At 36.7% G+C, this 23,255-nt stretch overlaps 1 protein-coding gene and 1 long non-coding RNA gene across 3 annotated transcripts; one reads left to right on the top strand and one right to left on the bottom strand.

Annotated features, from left to right (window-relative positions):
• Positions 1–74: 74 nt before the first annotated feature.
• On the bottom strand, positions 75–23,103 carry LOC101738947 (TOM1-like protein 2). 2 transcript variants are annotated; one of them, XM_021351472.3, is made up of 13 exons: positions 22,938–23,103; positions 22,429–22,676; positions 16,719–16,826; positions 12,755–12,850; positions 11,565–11,657; positions 9,838–9,990; positions 9,225–9,376; positions 7,424–7,509; positions 7,089–7,154; positions 6,450–6,552; positions 5,815–5,905; positions 5,200–5,259; positions 75–4,134 (listed from the first exon to the last, which is right to left on the bottom strand). In XM_021351472.3, exons 1-13 carry the CDS (start codon positions 22,990–22,992, stop codon positions 3,973–3,975), a joined length of 1,473 nt encoding a protein of 490 aa, XP_021207147.1. In that variant the 5' UTR covers positions 22,993–23,103; the 3' UTR covers positions 75–3,972. The 2 variants fall into 2 exon arrangements, with proteins under 2 accessions (XP_021207147.1, XP_021207148.1); XM_021351473.3 differs by having other exon boundaries at positions 9,838–9,984; positions 22,938–23,099.
• Positions 20,848–22,910, top strand: LOC105842384 (uncharacterized). Its single transcript, XR_001140043.4, has 2 exons — positions 20,848–21,892; positions 22,504–22,910. It is a non-coding gene; the product is annotated as an uncharacterized LOC105842384 (long non-coding RNA).
• Positions 23,104–23,255: the final 152 nt, after the last annotated feature.

Here is a 23,255-nt window from a genome sequence, read left to right as displayed (position 1 = left end):
TCGTTCTTGTTTAATTACGAATTAAGTGTCGATCTAACCCTCCCAATAGTTTAGTTTAAAATAAAACAGTAATATTGGTACGATAATATTTATTTTATTACTTAATATACAACGATTATAACGTAAAATATATTAAAATAATAACATTAAGCTTGTTCTTTTATCATTATCACATTGACACGAATAGAACATTTAATTAAGACAATGTGGAATGGCCTTTGTAATTAATAGCACATTAATATTATACTATGCGGTAGTTTTCGATACACACAATCTATATAAATTAATAACGCTGATTCAATAAAATAGCAATTACACCCACACATATACTAAAATGCGTTAACAGATTTCGGATGACGTCATACTATATTATATACTATATTACGAATTCTGTTAAAACGCTAATGTTTGTTGAATACTATAATGTAATGATTTTAAATGTTGAAATTATAATACGTCTAATTTACATTTAGCTCTTATCACAATCACGACCCTTTTAGAATACTATATAAACCGCATGTACTAGCGACCGTCTCAATTTGTTCAATGTTTCGATGCTAAATACACAGATGGAACTGAAGAAAGATAATTCGTAAAAACAAAAATGTATTCTGTATGATAGGTATATAAAAACCTTTCTGATTTATATTCGTAGTGTGAGAGAAATAAATACTTTTTCGTAGCGCCAAAATAAAGTATATAATATAATATACTAAAATGAATTTTACTTATTGAACAAACCGAATAGATATCACAATATAAGCCAGTGGTCTTTCATTAAATGCTCTCGTATTTTCACGAAGTCCATATAACTATTTTTAATTACCAAAAATTTAAAGAATTTATTTGTATTCTATAATAAGCCAATACTGAATTTATTTAAGTAAGACTGATCTAAAAGGTTTGTTATTTTTTTTTTTGGTAATTAAAAACTAAGTGTATATCTGTGAAAATTACTTCACAATCTTCTAAACACAATTCAAAGTCGACCTAGACAACTTTCCTAAACATAGAAGCGATTCTACAATACAATTTGCAACACGATTATGTTAATACCGGAACAAGTGAAATGTACGCATTTTCACGTTAATATTCGTTTTAATGTAGTTAAAGAATTCTTTAAAATGAAATAAAAGCGAGTTTTATTGATATTTTCACAAAGGTTTTCGGAAATATGAGTCGTCTACTATCAAAGGTGGCAATCTGTGCATTTGGACAAAAAAATTTTATTGATATGTCAATTCAGATTGATTTGAATATAATCGTCTCCTTCAAAGAATACGGTTCAAAACCTGCATTAAATAAAGGTTAATAGTTAACCTGTTATTTATCTAAGATGTCGTTCCGAAAAGTTTTGTGACTGCCAATGGAATACAAAGTCAATAATTCGTTTTTCTGATTTACCAATCATTGTCCAAAAGTCAGATTGCCGGCTTTGATAATAGTCGACTCATATGTAGTACGTAAAGTAGATACGTAGAAGATTTAAAAAACATTTAAATAATAACAGAGGTTTATTAGTGAGACTTAAAATATTTAAGCTTAACTTAGAATATAGGTCTAAGTTTTATTTTTAAATAGACTGTTTTACATAATCTGTGATTCCGTGGCGCAAACGGAACGAAGAATGTGCAGCCTTATAAGAAATAAAAAGATAAAATACGGCATATATTCACAAACTGCCTTAGATTCCAGAGACTAGTGTAGCTACTAGTTAGTCATTTGTTAATTATAATACGATTTTATGCGACTTTATCAAGAGTTCGGGGAGCGAAGTTGGGTAAATTGTTTTTATTTAATCTAGCGTTTTTTCGGATTTCCAGTGCAATAATGGTGGCTTACAACCGTTCAATATCTGTGAAAATATACAAGTGTGGCGAAATTAATTATAGCTGATGAAAGATAAACAACATTCTTCCAAAAAGTCTCAGCAAATTCCCACCATTTTCCTTGGAACATTACATTCATCTTATCTCTGTTCAATTGATCTAATTAAATTTCATCCCAATTTACAAATATTTCAAATAAATCTACTTGATTTCATTTCGTTATTTTTCGTTTATTTTTCAAATAACTGTATATGTATGTATTTCATTATAATTGAAGAATAAATAAATTCGACACTGGCAATACTGGCACAAAACGAAGCCTATTACCATAATAAAAAAGAAAGGAGAAGAATAATGATTGTATTTTAGTGATTGTTTGTTTTTGAAAGTAAACAGATTAATACAACGATCGATGATACTTTAAATCCATTTACAAAAAACATTACTCACGAAATGATTGGTTTTTCTACATTTTACATATTGACATAACTATAAATTACGACAGAAGTGATATTATTTTCCATCTTATTTTATTATTATATCACATTAAATATGGGAATTATTTTGTTTAGTACATGATTGTAATAGTATTTACTATATAAGGTAGGCACCAAATGGCAAGTCTGCTGCATCAAACCTACATAACATGTAATTTCAATTAAAACTAAAGTGAACTTTAAGTTTTGGTTTCATAAATAATATTACAATTACAAAATAAGAATACAAAAAAAAGCTTATTTTCAAATAATAACAACTGCGTCTGATTTATATATAACGTCGATGAACTAAGCAATCTTCATGATAATTATTGTTATTGTTACTTAATTTCATTAAAGTATATATTTGTATACATATATATTTTTAACAGTTTACGAATGCAAACGAATGCAAATGCATTTTAAACGTCATCGTTGCCAATGTCATTAACCAATGCAAACACAATGCTAATAAACTGCTAACTGCGATCACTTACACATTCCACTCTAAAAGCCGGAACGCATCTATTTTCTATGAGCTCTGGCAAACACTTAGCACCAGGTACGCTATTAGTTCTTATATCCACGATACTCTACTGCAAGGATGAGCAACACGCGACCAAGCATTTCTAAGATTGAATTTATCTTATCGACTTTCTCTTCTTTCCTTATTTGTTTTTATCTTGCATTAAAATTTGCATATGAAATCTCTACTTTTTTTTAGTAAGTTTCGTAAATTAGTAATTAGAGTTAATCTATGTGCGGCCCGCCAAAAAAAAATTAAAAATTGGCCCATTGATTAAAAAGGTTGCTCACCCCTGCTCTACTGTATAATACAATTACCAGACTTCTTGTCTGTCAAGTCGATTATATATCCAAGCTATTACAATACCCAAAGAAGGCAGATGGCAGAGCTAATCAATACAATAGTAATTAGCATTGCACGTAATGTAAAGGTAAAATCTCAGATGACGTGTTAGGTCTGTGACCTCGAACGAACGCGGGGAGCGATCTACCTTAGCTTTACATTGCGGGTTCTGAAATGAACTTGCTAAGCAGAGAGAGATGTATTTATCCTTAAGTTGTATAAACTGTCATCTGTATACTTAAGGTAACAGTTTATTTTCGTTCCACAATCGGTAAGTGTGCGTTCCCACAGTTCCGTAACGGTTTTTTATCTTGTCTTTTATAACTATTTTCATTACTGAAACTATCCTCTTTATGTTTTAAATTTTTTATATGTTTTGTGAACCCACACATACCACTTTTTTTATTATGACGTCGGATGACTGATGTCCTAATTATTTTCATTATTTCGACAGTCTGTCGTTACTACATTAAAAAGTCGTAACCATCTAATTTCCATTTAAATAAACAAGTCACGACCTGTATGTACTACATGAATACACGTCGTCACAGGGGAACGCATCCTTCCGATCCATTTACATACATATGCCGTTTTGTCGTTGGCCTTTACGATCGAACGTTCAGACACGATTTATTTGTCGTGTCGGATATTATAAAAGTCACGACGGCAAAAAGTTGACAGTGACAGCTGGCCAACGACAAAACCTTGTAGATCCGACCTAAGGTGAAGCTCTGCGGGAGATATTGGGCTTGATTAATTGGATTTAGATGTCGCTGTGCTACGCTTGGAGCGTGTGGGATCAGAGCGCGAACCTAGAGTCCTGGTCATCCTTGTTGATGTGCCGGTGCCTAGGGCTGCGGTCGCTGATATCGGGCAGCTGCTCGGCGGCGGCCGCGCGCTCCGCCAGGAACTTGTCGAAGTCGCTACTGGTCACGCTCTCGTGGACGCTCTCGGAAGCCGCCTGGGGGAATTGTCACTTATCATAACTATTATCTTATCGAATTTAAGTTTTTTTTTTTACCGATACTTGCGTACAGTAGTTTGGGGTGGAATAGAATAGGGACAAATCAGGGATGTCTCAATACTTTTGTTGAGTTGTTAGATTTAACTGTGTTGAACTGAAAATGACTTTTATTTAGTGTTAAAGAATATTAAAGTAGTTTAATGTAGTCATCAAAGTTTTGTAACTCATTAAAGATATTAAAAAGTTAATTACCTAAAGCTAGGTAACTACTACCTAGTGGTGGTAGGACCTCTTGTGAGTCCGCACGGGTAGGTACCACCACCCTACCTATTTCTGTCGTGAAACAGTAATGCGTTTCGGTTTGAAGGGTGGGGCAGCCGTTTTAACTATACTGAGATCTTAGAACTTATATCTCAAGGTGGGTGACGCATTTACGTTGTAAATGTCTATGGGCTCCAGTAACCACTTAACACTAGGTGGGCTGTGAGCTCGTCCAGCTATCTAAGCAATAAAAAAAAATCTTGCGTACAGTAGATTGAGGGGAATAGATACTAGAGTTAGAATAGGGACAAATCTGGGATGTCACAATACTTTTGTTAATTTGTTAGATTTAACTTTTTTGAACTGAAAATGACTTTTATTTAGTGTTTAAGAATATTAAATAGTTTAATTTAGTAATCAAAGTTTTGTAGCTCATTAAAGATATTAAAAAGATAATTACCTAAAGTTAGGTACCTACTTAACAACTAAATGGTGCCAACCCTATCGAAAAACTATTGTCTTTCACAAAAACTGGAAAAACTAGCTTGACTCGATTCATTTTAGCTTTGGGGTGAATTATGTATGATATAAAATCGAAAATATAAATTCGTTGAGCGAAGGAATGTGAGGCTATACGCCTATGTACCTACACACAAAAAAATATTTCTATGAAACATCAGGCAAAGCAGACAAACCATGCAAAACCTTACATTTTATACGTTAAGGTCGATAATTCATAAACCTCCATGATGTATGTAATAAAATTAATAACTTAAACAATAATTAATCAATAGCTCCTACCTTCTCCTGCGCCAGCCAGGCAGATATCTCGTCTATCTCCCTCTCATCGATTTCCGTCGGCTGTCGAGCAAAACGTTATATAGGCAAAAAAAAAAACTACAAACTGACAACAAACACATTGAAACAACACGAAATTATAACTAACATACATTAAAGCATAATTAAAAAAAAAACACTATGTATACGATACGCTCAGCGCCAAACTTAAATATAAAGAACAATTGCGATTTGTATTTTAAAAGTTTTGCGGCCCGACTGCTTTTCATTAGGTACGCAGATTCATTTTTATATAATAATATAGATTGGAACTTGATTTTTTCAACTTATTCATTTTGCTTCTTCCTTTCCTTCTATTAACGCTATTCAGAGGCAGACTTTACGTATGGTCCATTGTGTGGGCGCCGGGCTGACACTTCCAATAGACCATTTAGACCGCCCAATAGACATATTTTGTACCTATTCCATATTGATCGCATGCTTACTAGAGGGCGCTAGGGTAAGGCTTGCACACAGGCGCTACATAGACTGGAAACACCTTTGACGCCATTTTGAATATTTCTTTAACTATTATTTATGGACTCTTCTAACCGAAGAAGAATATGCTAGAAGATTTACCAGAGGTTGGCCCTGTGTGGCTCGGTGGCTGGCGGCGGAGGCCAAGCTCGTCGTGGTTTGGTCTTCTAAGTTATCGGCGTAGCTGCTGGTACTAGAAATAACACAAACAGAATATTGGTGGTAGGACCTCTTGTGAGTCCGCGCGGGTAGGTACCACCACCTCTCCTATTTCTGCCGTGAAGCAGTAATGGTTTCGGTTTGAAGGGCGGGGCAGCCGTTGTAATTATACTGAGACCTTAGAACTCATATCTCAAAGTGGGTAGCGCATTTACGTTGTAGATGTCTATAGGCTCCAGCAACCACTTAACACCAGGTGTGCTGTGAGCTCGTCCATTAATCTAAACAATAAATAAAATACATTAAAGAAATTTTTGGTTGAACATGAATGTTGATCCACTTGAATATACATTTATAAAAAAAAAATCATATAAGTAAATAAGCTGCCACGAAGTTTTGCAATATTACCGATGACATCACATCATCATCAACATCATCATTAGCAGCCTAATTTAGCCCACTGTTTTCTGTGGGACTGTCTCCAAGTCTTACTTCAAAAACCCTTTATCCATTTCCTTTAATTATTAGATAATTAATATATGTACATAGGACCGTTATCTTAAAAAATAATTAATTACCCTGTCTTCGAGGTTTCATAAGTGATGTTCCTCGATTGAGCGAACATGTCGAATTCATCCTTCGAGCTGCTCGGAGACTTTTCTGCTTGAGTATCCGTTACGCCTAAACAAAAAAACAAAAATTCAATGAAATATCCTTCGAAATTCAATACGGATTCAGGATTAGTACGCTGTGAGTGTAATAATAACCGGGGACAGACTTGTGTGACACGACCATCTGGTTCCAAACTAGGATTCCCTGCATTATGGGTACCAGTTTTTTTTCCCTATCTGAGCTGAGAGCCTTGAGAGGCTATATCAGAGTAGCCTTAACTAGTAGGTGAGCTCACGGGGCTCAAACCTGATGAGTACCAGAGACTGACATACATACTTATATACGTTCAAGTATACTAATATTATAAAGAGGAAATATTTGTTTGTTTCTATTGAATAGAATAGTTGAACAGTATTTGTGTAATCCTCGCCTACATTTTTTCCAGAACTATTTGACTTTATTTTGTAAAACTGAACGGCCAGCTTACTTATCTAACAGCTAACTTAATTATCACGTGACGTGCAGTCTGTCCCAGTGACGTCACGACGCGGAGTCCACACGTTGTGACGTCAGTGCGTTGTTAGAATACATCGAATTTAACTCACTCAGCTTCGCAATATCAGGGACGTCGTCGCTTAGGTCGATCAAGGCGTCATCCTCTTGTTTCTTTGCTGTCGAATTAAAAAATAAACAAGATCATTTTTCGTTCTGAAATTTCCCAGTGTTGATTTAAAATTAAGATTTTACATTTACATTTAAGACAGTGAATCCAATCTTCGTTTATTTAGATGTCAAATATCGAAAGTTTTTTCTGAGGGAAACAGTTCAGTGCATATATACACTAGTAATAAAATACGAAATATGAAGGTATAATAAATAATTCGAACAATATGAACGGTCGACGTTGAGAGATAATAAGAGAAATAAGTTATGTCCTCACGTGACGTAGGCGCCGCGCCGGGCACGCCCATGGCGGCGCCGAGGATGGCGGACGGAGTGGGCCCCGCGCCCGCCGCCGCTGCAGACCTGGGTCATCATAAAAGTACGAAATTACTTAAAACACTCAAAAAGAAACTAATGAAAGATATTTATAAATATAATGTGTACCTAGTTCACAATTAACTAATATGAAGCTTATGATTTACTTTTTTATTATATTATTTTATTTTATTGATAAAAGTGTGAAGTGAGTCCATCACGGGCCGGCCGCTGTTATGTGCTTACTGGAGTTCATAGACATCACAACGTGAACACCGTCACCCAGCTTTAAACTTGAGGTCGAAATCTCAACTATATTGAATAATGTACATCGGATGTATGGTCAGTGGCGTAGCTAGGTAACCAAGGGCCCTGGGGCAAATTAAAAAATGGGGCCCCACTGCTATGTAAACTGATTAGGTTTTATCAATTAAAAATATGAAATATAAAATTACTTTAAAAATGCTAAACTACTTAAGCTCTTTTTTGTGCACTGCAGGGCAGGTCGAACCTCCTACGATGTCCCCGCGCCTAGGGAGCGCGCGGGGTAGGTATGTGGGACTGGTCCGCGACTGCGAGACTGCGGGCCTAAGGATGTTTTCAGGGCCCTACCCACTAAACGACTCCCCTGCACTCTTCGCCTAAGCGTCCGATCCCCTCCGAGGTCAGAACCCGAATGAGGTAGGGGGGTTACCGCGGTCAACACTACAACCAGACGGCGCAGCTCACTCCAAGGACGCCCGGCCGACGGAGCCTTCGAGGCTAATCGAAGGCTGAAACGTCGGCCGTCTCGGTACGGCAGCCCGGAAGCCGCCCAGACGGTGCCGCTGGTGTCCCGGAATACCCCGCTGGATCAGAACCAGCCTGCCGGGTTGGGACGCGATACACCGCCAACCGGTTGCTCTTTTATCACGTGGATACTCCTTGGCGACGCGCTAGAGTGCTGGTAGCGCTCTGTGCGGCCTCTACCCACTCAGGTCACCCATTGACCTTCACCGGGGGGAAACCACCACCTACAGGGGCCGGGACGTACGGGCATAATCCCTTCGAGCTTACTTACTCCTGATATAACATTAAATTTTTAACCGTTCTCGAAAAAAAAATCTTAACTCGAATTCACAATAAAACGCACATCGATGAATAATAAAACGCACATATCACTATCCGTTAAATTGACAACACTGCCAACCTACAGAAAGATTTTAGGGGAATTCCCTAGGCAGAACTTTTGAATTTCTCTCAACTGAGTTGTCATGATTAAAGTGGGGTTGCAACCCGTCGTATTTATTTTGAAAATAGGAGAAATTTCCAAAAGTTCAGTTCGATTGAGATTTCTGCTGAGGATAAGAGGGCCCCTGAGCTTGAGGGCCCCGGGGCACTGCTCCGCCTAGCCCCTAGGTAGCTACGCCACTGTGTATGATTATTGCAAGAGATTGAAGGTAGAATTAAACAGTCAGTCAAATTACTTAATGAAAAGTGGCTACAAGGTTTTGTGCGTGTGCACGTGCTTTTACGTGAGTATATGCGTCCGTGTGTGCCTGTGTGTGTGTGTGTGCCTGTGTGTGTGTGTGTGTGTGTGTGTGTGTGTGTGTGTGTGTGGGCGCGTGTTTGCGTGCGTGTACATGTGCGTGCATTCATGTACGTGTGCGTGCATTCGTGTTTTTGTGAGTGCGCGTGGGTTCGTATTTTAGTGCGTGCGTGTACGTGTGGGTTCGTATTTTAGTGCGTGCGTGTACGCATAGGTGCCTGCGTGCGCGCGGTACCTATTGTTGAGGAAGCGCGCGTGGCGCAGCAGCAGGTTGTGCAGGCGGTCGTTGGCGTGCAGCAGCTCGGCGGTGAGCGCGCCGTCGGCCGCCACGCGCGCTATGAGCTCGGCGACGCGGCTCTGCATGGCACGCAGCGTGTCCGCTAGCTCCTGTGACATATTAGCAGAGCACAATGGGACATGGGTTCGCTCAATCACACCAGAAAAGTTATTTACGCTTCAAATATAACACAAAATAAATAAATAAACTATGACATCAGGGATGAAACGGGCAAGGTTGGGCACCATAAGACCCACAATTTTTTTTTAAATAACCAATTTTTTTTTTAATTTTTATTGCTTAGATGGGTGGACGAGCTCACAGTCCACCTGGTGTTAAGTGGTTACTGGAGCCCATAGACATCTATAACGTAAATGCGCCACCCACCTTGAGATATAAGTTCTAAGGTCTCTAGTATAGTTACAACGGCTGCCCCACCGTTCAAACCGAAACGCATTACTGCTTCACGGCAGAAATAGGCAGGGTGGTGGTACCTACTATCCGCGCAGACTCACAAGAGGTCCTACCACCAGTAAAAAAGTGATAACTAAAAGTGTCAGTAAGTGCTCACGTTCAGAAGCTCGACGTCGCTGTCGTGTCGCGTTGCTTGCGGCCGGGCGGTGAGCTCGTTGAGCATGTCGTTCATGACGGCCATGTTCCCCTCCACCACGGCGAGGTCGGCGCGCAGCTTGTTGGTCTGACTGTCGCTCAGCGTCACCTGAGTCTGTCCAACGTAACTTTTTTTTTCTCCTACCTACGCTGATAGCCTTGAGAGGCTATATCGCCTTTTCGCATTAAAAGTGTAGGTACAATTTCCAAAAATATTCGAAATTGAGTTAATATGCGTAAACATTTGGTATCACGAGTATTTTTTTTCCATAAATACTGTCAAAAGAGCGTAGTTTAGGTTGTTTTTTTTAGTTTACCTATCTTTTTACTACTATTAAAAAAAATTATCTTACTTTAAAAGACAGATAGATAATGTAACTGGTAAAAAAAAATGTTGCAAATATGATTAATATTAAAAATATTACATGTTAAACCTTTAAAACACACTCCTGTAAAATTAGTAAGTTTTGAGATTATACAGTTTTAATGCGAGAAGACGATATCAGCTTTTCCTTGACGTGTAGGTGAGCTCAGGGGGCTCAAACCGGGAGTGTTGCTAACACTGGCCCTAACAAGAGCAGTGCTTCGCAGAATCTACCACCGGATCGGAAACGCGACCCACTGAGAAGATCTGGCGAGAAACTCAGTGGGCTGTGTCTATGGATTAATTTACTTGTCGATCAATGTAACGAGGGGTGAATAGCTAGTTTAGTTTAAGCGCTATTTTGCTTAATACGTGACATTTATCATTGTAATTAAAGGTCCGTTTTATTTGGTTTATTTCGGTAGGCTTTGCCCCTTGGATGGCTGAAGGCCATGGGCGACGGCAACCACTATAGCATATGGTCGTCTGCTTAAAAGGGCAATAAAAAGAAATAAAAAAATTGGGGTTAGCATCAACAATTCGATGTTTTTAATCGAACTTCAATTAAGTTTACTCAATTTAAACAGCTGAAGAAGTTTTTCATTTGAGTCGACTATTATCAAAGGCGGCAATCTGACTTTTGGACAATGATTCGTAAATCAGAAAAACGAATTATTGACTTTGTATTCCATTGGCAGTCACAAAACTCTTCGGAACGACCTCTTAGATAAATAACAGGTTAACTATTAACCTTTATTTAATGCAGGTTTTGAACCGTATTCTTTGAAGGAGACGATTATATTCAAATAAATCTGTATTGACATATCAATAAATTTTTTTTGTCCAAATGTACAGATTGCCGCCTTTGATAATAGACGACTCATTTGTTTGATACCTTTTCCAAATTTTAAACTTTAAAGAGCTCTCGCGTAAGCTTGCGAAAATATCACTTACACTAAATAGCTTTCACCACTCGATAAAATTATAATAGATGTACATCATTCTAGTGCGGTCGCGGTTTGTAAGGTGTCACCTATATCTCTATTGAACAACCACGGCTGTAGATACCTCAGACTTTTTGGATTTTTAATGCGTAGATCAATTGTGGTCACTCATGCCCGTGGACATCAATTTAATGCCGACTTTAGTCTGGACGACTGTACCCCTTTAGACTTAGAATATGCCCTACCACCAGTAAAATGTCCCCATGGTACTTAGTTACAATTTTAAAGGCTCTACTGTTCTCTATCGTTAATATACGGATACAGCTTTGACGTGCTTTACCCAGGAAAAAAAAAGCACTTAAATTTAAGATAAGATCTTACAGTGATCTGTTCCGGAGTTGTCCTGCTAGGAGAGTTCTGCGGCAAGACGGAGCGCTGAGGGGAACCAACTTGTTCAACGCCATCCGGGACACTCTGTGAAACGATGAAGTTTAGTATTAATGAATTGATTTTATGGGAAAATTAAATAGAAAAAAAAATGATATTAATTTGAAAAAAAAAAAAAAGTGAGTTTAATTAATGAGATATATCGCACCTTTAGAATTGAAGTGGCTAAATCCTAAATTATGATTCTTTGGTAAACGCCAAAAATGTAATTGAAGAATAGTAATCATTTAGTAATTCGGTTATGATACCATAAGGCAAGGGTTTGATTTAAAAGAGATTGTGTAATTTTAAGAAACTCATAAATACATGTTCATAGGTCGCTCGAAGTATAGAGCTCATTTTCTTAAAAAATTTATTCAAGCCACTTCAATTTTATAGGTGCGAATTATTTTAATTTCTTTTAGTATACACACCGTGAAATAAAGCAAAAGCATAACACGCAAATTAAAACAAACAAAATGTTTAAGCCTATGGTTCAAAAAAAGCGACGAGTGAAAGGTTACGATGGACTTCTGGTATTTATGATTTGGTTAGTTTTTTATCCATTCATTTGGGTATAACAATTAATTTTTATTGATGTCCTTACACCCTGTATAATTGACTTAATGCATATTTCGATTTCATATAAAAATGATTGAGAATCAAGTTTTCGTATCATAACATCAGTTAATATGCACTATGGTTAAATGGTTTTCGCTATGATTAAATAACATTACTAATATTATTATTTTATTGATAATGCAAAATCAGGTCAACTGCTTTTTAGATGCATTGTCTTTATATAATAATACTAGCTGTACCCGTTTGTTTCGCTGGGAATTTAAAATTTACATAATCATTTCTCACACCCACAAAGATTCTCATAATTAACGCCCCCGCAACTGGTGTAGGGAGTCCAACACTTATATATATATTAGCCTATCCATTAAGTATGTGTATTTTCTACATGGATACCAAGTTTCAAGTCAATCGGATGCATGGTTCAGTAGTTATAACGGAACAACCGTAAAAACCGCTGTAGATTTATATATTAGTATAGAGTATAGATATAGATACTTTGTTGAAACATTATAATGAAAACTACACCAGACGCGGAACGTAAATAAATAGTTTTTGTTACTTACCCGCTGTGGCGTGAAAATCGGGGCCATGGCGTCTAAGTCGGTCATCGGAAATTCAACACCTTTGGTGCGAAGCTCGTTGTACACTTGACCGACTCCCTGGTATCAAAAAGACATTCGATAGAATCGTTAACAATATTAACCTATTATTTATCTATACGATTTATACAAAAGCGTCCGCTTTTGAAATTAAAATTAGGATAAGGTTATCCTACCCATTTCTACCCCGGATAAGTCGTGGCCTTAAGGATAAGACGTCCAGTGCATTCGTATCTAGCGATGCACAGGTGTTCAAATCCCGCAGGCGGGTACCAATTTTTCTAATGAAATACGTACTTAACAAATGTTCACAATTGACTTCCACGGTGAAGGAATAACATCGTGTAATAAAAATCAAACCCGCAAAATTATAATTTGCGTAATTACTGGTGGTAGGACCTCTTGAGAGTCCGCGCGGGTAGGTACCACAACCCTGCCTATTTCTGCCATGAAGCAGTAATGCGTTTCGGTTTGAAGGGTGGGGCAGCCGTTGTAACTTGAGACCTTAGAACTGATATCTCAAGGTGGGTGGCGCATTTACGTTGTAGATGTCTATGGGCTCCAGTAACCACTTAACACCAGGTGGGCTGTAAGCTCGTCCACCCATCTAAACAATAAAATATATATATATCAATATAGCTTTATCCTATAGACACAGTCCACTGAGTTTCTCGCCGGATCTTCTCAGTGGGTCGCGATTCCGATCCGGTGGTAGATTCTGCAAAGCACTGCCACAGCAAATTATGTCTTAGCTAGTTCACTATATAGGTATAGAATAGTTATACCGAATATACTAGAATGTAACATCATCCTGAGACTTTGGTTTTTTGTTTCAGTTTCTCGATGACTGTTTAACATCTCATCATAAGCATCTTACTTGTTTGAAGACAAAAAATCACACAATTTTTATTTTAAGATTGATATTTCTACCGCATGACAGATCACAATTGCGCTAAATAATTGAATGATTATGCACCACAACGTTTTAAAGTATATAACTACTGCTTCTACCAGTATTCTACATTTGAGCGACTTCAAATAAAAAAGGATGTTCTCAATACTGTTACGCCAGTAAGAGTAACGCCAATAGTCGAACGAATATCGAAGGATCTAGTAGTATCTCGAACGCTCGAGAAGTACAACGCCATCTATTGTCAGATAGCGGAAACACACAATACTCGACTTTTGTGGAATATTCTCGACGATTCTAAAACGAAGCGGAAGAAGCGAATTGAGAATTTTAAGCTGTTTGTGAAGTATTTTAAGTGTTTTATGTGTTCTAAGTGCAAATACACTTTTAAGTTGTACTTTGATGGAACATTTATTTATCCCGAACCCTAGCGCGTAACAATACTAATCGATCTTTTTTCACTGATGATCATAACTTGAAATACCGAAATAAGAAAGTTCTCGAAATTTAATGACATTCATTTATAAGAGGTTATTTACTCGTTTAGGTTTGAATATTAGTCCGCCGAGCTATTAGGCGCCAGCTGTAGTGTAAATATCACCGACCTCATTACGGCAAAAGGTCATGTTTCCAAATGCGAGATGCGTATAATTTTATTAAGCAGACCAAGTGTACCGGAGACTTGCTAATAACTGTGCGTTTAGTCTTTTTGCGACAATATTCAAAGGTCACGTAATTGTTCTAGGGACCGGACATCTTCTGTATTATTCTAAATTACTTTTTTTGTAAAAAAAAAAAACTGTTATCTGTTCATTGTTTTTGAAACATATTTAGTGCGAGCACAGAGCGAGGGTGCCGTGGATGTTTATTGATAACAACAAGCACTATTGAAAAAAATAATTTCGTCAATAGCAAACTGCATTCATAGCCGTGAATATGCAAAAATACTCTTTACATATATTTGTAGTCGTCGTGGCCTAACGGATAAGACGTCCGGTGCGTTCGTGTTGAGCGATGCACCGGTGTTCGAATCCCGCAGGCGGGTACCAATTTTTCAAATGAAATACGTACTCAACAAATGTTCACGATTGACTTCCACGGTGAAGGAATAACATCGTGTAATAAAAATGAAACCCGCAAAATTATAATTTGCGTAATTACTGGTGGTAGGACCTCTTGTGAGTCCGCGCGGGTAGGTACCACCGCCCTGCCTATTTCTGCCGTGAAGCAGTAATGCGTTTCGGTTCGAAGGGTGGGGCAGCCGTCGTTACTATACTTGAGACCTTAGAACTTGTATCTCAAGGTGGGTGGCGCATTTACGTTGTGGATGTCTATGGGCTCCAGTAACCACTTAACATCAGGTGGGCTGTGAGCTCGTCCACCCATCTAAGCAATAAAAAAAAAAAAAATATATATATAAAATATATGTAAAGAGTACTGTTAATTTTATATTATCTATACGAATTATACGTCCAATTATATTCGAGTCACTAGTTCATCAAAGCCAAGGCCGCCGGCGCCGTTTGGCTGCACCTCTAAAGGTGAAATGTTAATAGCGTATTTTTAAATATAACCGTTTTTGTTAATTTCTCTCATTATAAAAACTGTGATGAGGAATTACTTAATTCATTGTTTAAATTCGTTGGAACTTGATACACAATGTTATAATATAAGAGCACGTGTAATAAGGGTTGGTGCACAGATAATACTTCAATATTCCTTTAATCAAATCAAATCAAATCAAAAAAAAATTATTCAACATAAATGAAAGTACATACTTGTTGACCGTCAAAAGAACTACCGCCAATTCACAAGAACTAGCCTCCGTCCTGAGAAGAATTGGCAAGAAACTCAGCGGGCATGTCTTTTTTTTTTTTAGATATAAAATTATTATTTATTTATTTTTTAATATTAGATTTTTTTTAAATATGATTTTTTTACACTGAGTATTATAACGTAACAATTACTACAATATTGAAATGCCTGGAGCGAGCAACTCATTCCCACTTTGTGCAATCTTCTAGATAATCATTGACTTTATAGTAAGCTTTATTGCACAGATGTTCTTTAATAGTTTTCTTAAACCTATGTATGTATATGTAGGTTCTGAACATCATGTGGGATTTTGTTGTACAGGCACACAGACAAACACCCGAATGAATTTCGTATCTTATGTAACCTACTCATCAGCACAACAAGCTTGTGTTTGTTCCTAGTATTTCTATTATGTATGTCCGACTGTTTAGGAAACTCCTCAATATGTTTACGAACATACATCAAATTTTCAAAAAGGTACTGGGATGGCATAGTGATAACTTTAATTTGTTTAAATTTCTCCCTCAGGGATTCCCTTGAGTGCATGTTATAAATAGCACGTATAGCTCTTTTCTGCAGAATAAATATCATTTCTACATCGGCCGCATTGCCCCATAGCAAAATGCCATAGGACATGACACTGTGGAAGTAACTAAAGTAAACTAAACGAGCCGTGTCCGCGTTTCTTAACATTCTAATTTTTTTTACTGCGTATGCTGCAGAGCTGAGCTTACTCGCCAATTTATGAATATGAGGTCCCCACTGCAGTTTGGAGTCCACTGTTATACCAAGAAATACGGTTGACTCAACAAGCTCCAATGATTCCTCAGAGACAATTACATCACTATCCACTTGTCTCACATTTAAAGATGATTTAATACTTTAAAACAAATACACACATAATATATGAACTTATAGAATAATTACTCTCCATAGATATTATTTGGTGATAAATGCTTCTGGAAAGCGAAGTCGCCGACAACATTGAGTGTATAATAATTTCAAAAATCACTGACATTTTCAATGTGAATAATCGATTAGTAAGTTTTAGAAACAGTTTCACTTCTTTCTTATTATACGTAATTCAAGTTTTACGAGGGGGTGTTCTAAATATATAACTATGATATTTTAAAAACAACCATAAATTTTATACCTTAAGGTATAAAATTGTACGTTTATTTGAAAATTAGAGCATCACGTTACCTGTAATTCAGCTTGGTTCTGGAAGGCATCGGCCCAACATTGGATGAGGCTCAATACTTTGTCTTGCACCACCGTCGGCGGATCATTTTTGGGGCCAATCAATTTTACCTGTTAACAAAATAGAATACAGAAAAATATAGAATACAATTTGATTTGTAAAGATTATTAGTTTGCAATGAGCTTCAAAGACAGTAAGTCGTCGTGACCTAAAGGATAAGACGCTCCGTGTCAGTACTCTTATCTAGTGATAATGACTATGCCGATGTAAATACCTACAAGTCCCGTAGGCAAGTACAATTTTTTGGAAAGAATTACGTGCTTAAAACATATTCACGAATGACTTTTTTTATTGCTTACATGGGTGAACGAGCTCACAGCCTAGCTGGTATTAAGTGGTTACCGGAGCCCATAGACAACGTAAATGCGCCACCCACCTTGAGATATAAGTTCTAAGGTCTCAGTATAGTTACAACGGTTGCCACACCCTTCAAACCGAAGCGCATTACTACTTCACGGCAGAAATAGGCAGGGTGCTGGTACCTGCCTGTGCCGACTCACAAGAGGTCCTACCACCAGACTTCGAAGGTGAAAGAGTATCATCGTGTAATAAAAATCAAGCCCGTAAAAAATATAATTAGCGTAATGACTGGTGGTAGAGCGCTTTGTAAGCTCACACGACTAGATTGTGGTAGCATGTCTGTTTGTACCACGAAGCACCTTTCCAGCTGGAAGGGTGGGACAGCCTACAATACAATTAGGCCATTGAACTCATGTCTCAAGGTGAGCAGCGGACATTGAGCCGCTCTGGACTTAACAGCTTATTTAGCATAAAAATAAATACTTAGATAAAACTATTAGTTTAAGATATAATACTGCGTAAGAAATGATAACAGAAGCATTCACGTGTCGCTGCGAATGCCGGTTCCAATTTTATTATTCTGTACACTAAAACCTAAACTTCATATTCCCACCCAAACGTAAATTCACCTAAAACAATTTTCGCATTATAACTGCATCTGGAATGAATACTTTCAATATTACATCGTTCGAATCTGATCCGTGCCGACTCAGAACATACAGAAGTGACTACGAATAAAATATTTGTTTCTGAGAACGGTCGTAACATTTGAAAACTAGTTGTTCTACATCGGAGACACAAATACAAATCGAATAGCTATGTTCCGACGTAATTAACATAATATACAATAACAAATCAACTTTATTTGTTTAAATGTAAAAAATGGATAAAAACGTATATCTTTATTTTATTTTATTGCTTAAATGTGTGGACGAGCTTACAGCCCACCTGGTGTGAAGTGGTTACCGGAGCCCATAGACATCTACAACGTAAATGCGCCACCCACCTTGAGATATAAGTTCTAAGGTCTCAAATATAGTTACAGCGGCTGCCCCACCCTTCAAACCGAAACGCATTACTGCTTCACGGCAGAAATAGGCAGGGTGGCGGTACCTACCCGCGCGGACTCACAAGGGGTCCTACCACCAGTAATTACGCAAATTATAATTTTGCGGGTTTGATTTTTATTACACTATGTTATTCCTTCACCGTGGAAGTCAATCGTGAACATCTGTTGAGTACGTATTTCATTAGAAAAATTGGTACCCACCTGCGGGATTCGAACACCATCGGTGCATCGCTAGATATGAATGCACCGGACGTCTTATCCTTTAGGCCACGACGATTGTAATTGTTACTGACTGTCGTAAGGTTCAAAGCGGAATCCACGACTTATCGCGGGCAGAAATGAGTAGGATAACATTACCTACCCATACGGGCTTAAAGTAGGCTGTATCAATAAATAATTCGTTATGAGGATAACTTTGGTAGGTAGCGACTTGGCTGAACCCACACACCATGAGTTGAGCCGTATGCTCATCTGCATACAAAGCAATAAAAAAATGAGGAAGTTTTCTATATCCAGCTGTGGACGTCTTGCGATTTGTCATGATGATGTCAATATTTTATCACTCAATCAACTGTTACTAATATTTTCTGTAAGTAATCTATCTATTCACTCTTATATGATGCGTTGGTTAGATTTAAGTCTCTGCTCCCAGCCTTTTTTTTTTTAATAAATCACGCACGATCATACGATCCCAAATTAGAATTCCGTGTGTTATGGATATCAGAGACTGTCATAGATTTTTATATGCGTTTAAATATATACATATATATTATAGATAATAAACAACCAGACAAAGAGCAAACAAACCTGTTCCATCGCACGAATGTTTGCCCAATGTGTGAATTAAACCCACGACCCTCAGCGCAACAATCAGGATCGCTCACCACTACATTACCGCGTAAATCAAGTCTGAACAAATATTTAATTTATGCATTCATTTTATAGGATCAATAATAATAACGGGATCATTTTTCGAACATTGTGCATGTTACATCTGACTTGTCTTGTTTCGTATTCGGTATTTTGTTGACAACAACGCCTCTCGGAAATATTGTGTTAATTGCATATTCATGATATCCAAATATGTTAATGACTTCGGGTTTTGTCACACACTTATTTCTATATGAACGACGTGACATTATTATAATACAACGCTTGTTTTATCTCGATAAATAATAACAACGTAATGAAAATGCTGGGAGCACTTTTTCGTTCATTTAGGATAATCGGTTAAGCCTTTTGTGGCGGAGGACCAACCTCATATTTGGTTCAACAACTTCTATATGCGTAGACGACAAAGTACGACTGTCACCGTTTATGAATGGATAATTTATAATCTATATTATTAATATGTAAAGCAAAAACTTTGTACCCCTTTTTACGAAAATTGCGCAGATGGAGCAGTATGAAATTTCCCACACTTATAAGAGATTATAGAGTGCAGAAAGTTAATATTTTCTTTAATCATGCATAAAAAATACATTAAATCAATAAAAAAAGTATTACACACAACCATGTATTTGACACAACACATATAATATACATATACAACTACTTGTTTTTTATCAAACTTTTGTTATTGTTTAAAGTCTGTGGTCAAATTGAGAATAAATTAATAAAATTTGTCTTTAATGTAGTCTTGGCGAAATCTGTGATTATAGATGTATAATGGGCTTTGACAATAGAACCCGAATAATGTTCAAGCTTATAATTTCAATTAATTATAGTCGTATTTCGACTACTGGGCTGGGGGACCACTAGTCAATTATATATATATTTATATTATATTAATATGATATTGTCAATTTTTGATCTAGTAACTGGTGTAGTAACATAACTATTGGTGGCGCGTCCCGATCATCGTTCTCGTTGAACCCATCGCTTGCGACGAAGGGCTCGGCGAGTAAATTAACTCACAGACACAACCCACTGAGTTTCTCGCCGGATCTTCTCAGCGGGTATCGTTTCCGATCCGGTGGTAGATTCTGCGAAGCACGGCTCTTGCTAGGGTTTGTGTTAGCAACAACGTCAGGTTTGAGCCCCGTGAGCTCACCTACTGGCCCGGTTACACTGATATGGTCTCTGAAGACCATCAACTTAGGTAGGGAAAAAACAAAAGAAAGTGGCGCGTTGCAAACGTTCACTAATCCCGGCCGGGCATAGCTAGAATAGCCCCCAAAGCTACCAGCGAATAGGTAGGAAAAAAGCGCACTAATTCCTGTATTAGTATTAACGACTTGTGTCACTATTTACTAGTACGTACTAGTATTCGCTCTGTACACTGCCAGAAATTTCATTGCCACTAGTTTCGTCCTGGATTCACTTCGACGCAAACACCAACAACACTGTAACAAATCTACGAAGGACCAGTCAACAATCTAAAGCTTACAGGAGGGCGTCCCAACTTCATCCAGTCGCCACTAAATTTCCCTAATATTTTGTCTTCATAATCTGTGTATGAATTCTACTAATCTTTAAACAAGGCAAACCCATGAAAATATAAACGAACTGCCCTTAGGATCACTGTATACTGTTATTGAATAGTTAATGTACATAGTATAAATTCATAGCATTTAAATTCATATAGTAAGTGTGATTGTAAAATCTAAATCTAACTATCAGGGGCATAAGGTCTGATCTACTTTTTGCATCTACTCGTTGCTCTTGTATAAATGAATGTTCTTTTTTTCTTTTTCCTGGTGCTAGCTCTATACTTTAATTTTTTGGGTTAATTGTCTATGGAAAACCAAACTTTGAAAAATCCTACATCTATAAGACTCGATATGCCTCGCCAGATCAACAGCTTTAAAATTGTAAAGTAATTAATAAAATAAAAGATGATGTTTCTCTTCTGAAAGTGTTGCTTGCATCACTCTTTGATCTATTACAATCAGTCAATTTATCTACAAATGTTAAATATACCATGAAAGATATTTCCAATGTTGCCTGGGCGTTTACTATGATGTAAAACTATTATAAAATATGTGTTAATTCAAGTTAGAAACTATGTTTGTGCGAAATATCATCCACATCCCTTCGGACATTTTGTTGAGATTAAGCAACGCACACCCAAACATACAAACTTTCACATTAACAAAATAATATTGCATTACTAGGATAGATTAGAAACTGGATATTCGACCTTATGCTTCTAACATTGAAGACGATGCTCTCGAAAATCTGTATTAATATCATTGAATAGTAATCACTTGTCTGATATACTAAATGTCAATAAACTATATCAAACTGATAAGACCATTGTCTTCCAAGGGCTTGATAGAACAACAGCATTGTTATGATAGACATTGATTTATAACATCAATTATTGTGATGATGTATAAAATAACAAATAAAGTTTATTGGATTAAGAAAGTTAAAACGTAAATAATTGTATTATTTAGTCAATAAATATTGAACATTAATAAAATATAATTAGTACAACACTGTTAGTGACTGGTAAAAATTTATAAAAATACACAATATTACAAATTATAGTAATATTACTGACTTTTAAGAGTATAGAAAGAAGGACTACCCAAACTGTTCAGTGATTATGAGAATATGTGGTTATCCCAACATAACAGAACCTTCTTTGAGATATGAACTATAGATCTCAATGCCAATCAGCTGTTCCACCCTTTGTACCAGATGAGAGAATTGTTTTGCACTATTAATATCAGGACAACAGAGAACCTTCATACACATCTTGAAACTTAGCAATTATAGCATGGTCCAATTCTTTAAAGGGTACTCATTTTTATATTTAGATGTAAATTTTTTAATTTTAGATGTAAATATTTTTATGACTATGTAAGATGAAATGCTGTAATAATATCTAAGTCTTTAATGCACTGTATAATAACAACATTATACTATTTACATTACATTGTACATTTTATAGTGTAACATTATGTAAATTATAATTTGTAATGGATAAAAATTGTGTAAATCTAGATATGCCCAAGAGCATAACTTCTTACTTCCTACTTGAGACATTAAGATAAATTCATAATGCACCATAGTGCAATTCATTAAATGAATATTTCATCTTGTAAGAGTAAACTGGATAGAAGCAATGAATCATGCCAGCTGACAAATAACCCTACCAGTCTTGATTATGCAATTCATATTTTTCATTACATAGATTTGTGTGTGAAATTAAGGAAGACCGAAATTGGTAGGGTAGGCTGAATTGCACACATTCACATAAAATGAATGTGTCTATTGTACTTCCTGAGCTTTGTAATAAACATAGTGGTACATAATAATATAGTACAACTTACCAACTCTGATATAAATTCCTTATTGCAGACGAGAACATGGAACGGCTTTCCACAGTTTTTTACGCATGTTTCCAGGACAGTCAGCGTGTACATCACCACTGTGTAGTTCTTCCCAGCGCTTGTAGTCAACCTTTTTCTTATTGCTTTAATGGCATCTTTAGGTCCGTCCGTACTGCTGTTTATTATATCGCATATTTCCATGTTCAGAGCCCAATTTTCAGATGGTAATGCGCCATCTGTGGCTTGTTCTATAATCAAAATTAATGTAAACACACAAGTGATCGTGAGGTCAAAATAATTAACAGATACATAATATTTGATTTTTTTTTAATACTATAAAAATGTTCGTATATATTGCGGTATGTAACATTTGTATGCGAATACCGCAATTGCACTACATAAGAAATTGGAATCTTGTAGTGCGCAACAAAAAGAAAATGTACTTCTTTCATGGAACAATAAACTTACAACTTTAGCATCAATTTTCGTAATAAATTTATGAAACTTACCAATTTTTTGACCCACCGGCGTAGAAAAGGGATTCCCTACACCAAAAAACGACATTTTTGTAAAATAATAAAATATTTATCTATTGATGCAATTCACCAATCTCACTTGTCATTAAAAACTAGAGTTGCCCAGTTTCTGTCTCCAATTACCCCACACTATCAAAGACCAATGTCAAAAATCTGGGATTTTTCCGCGATTTGACTAAATACCCTAAAAATGTGGATAAACGTTGATAATTTTCCGACGTTTCCGCAATTTTAGGATATGAACCTGTTTGAACTGTGAAAAGGTTTCTCTGTGGATTACTATCCTATGCT

This window comes from Bombyx mori, chromosome 11 (genome assembly GCF_030269925.1).
Source record: "Bombyx mori chromosome 11, ASM3026992v2".
In the NCBI taxonomy this organism is placed as follows: Eukaryota; Metazoa; Arthropoda; class Insecta; order Lepidoptera; family Bombycidae; genus Bombyx; species Bombyx mori.
This window is presented reverse-complemented; position numbering and strand designations above follow the sequence as displayed.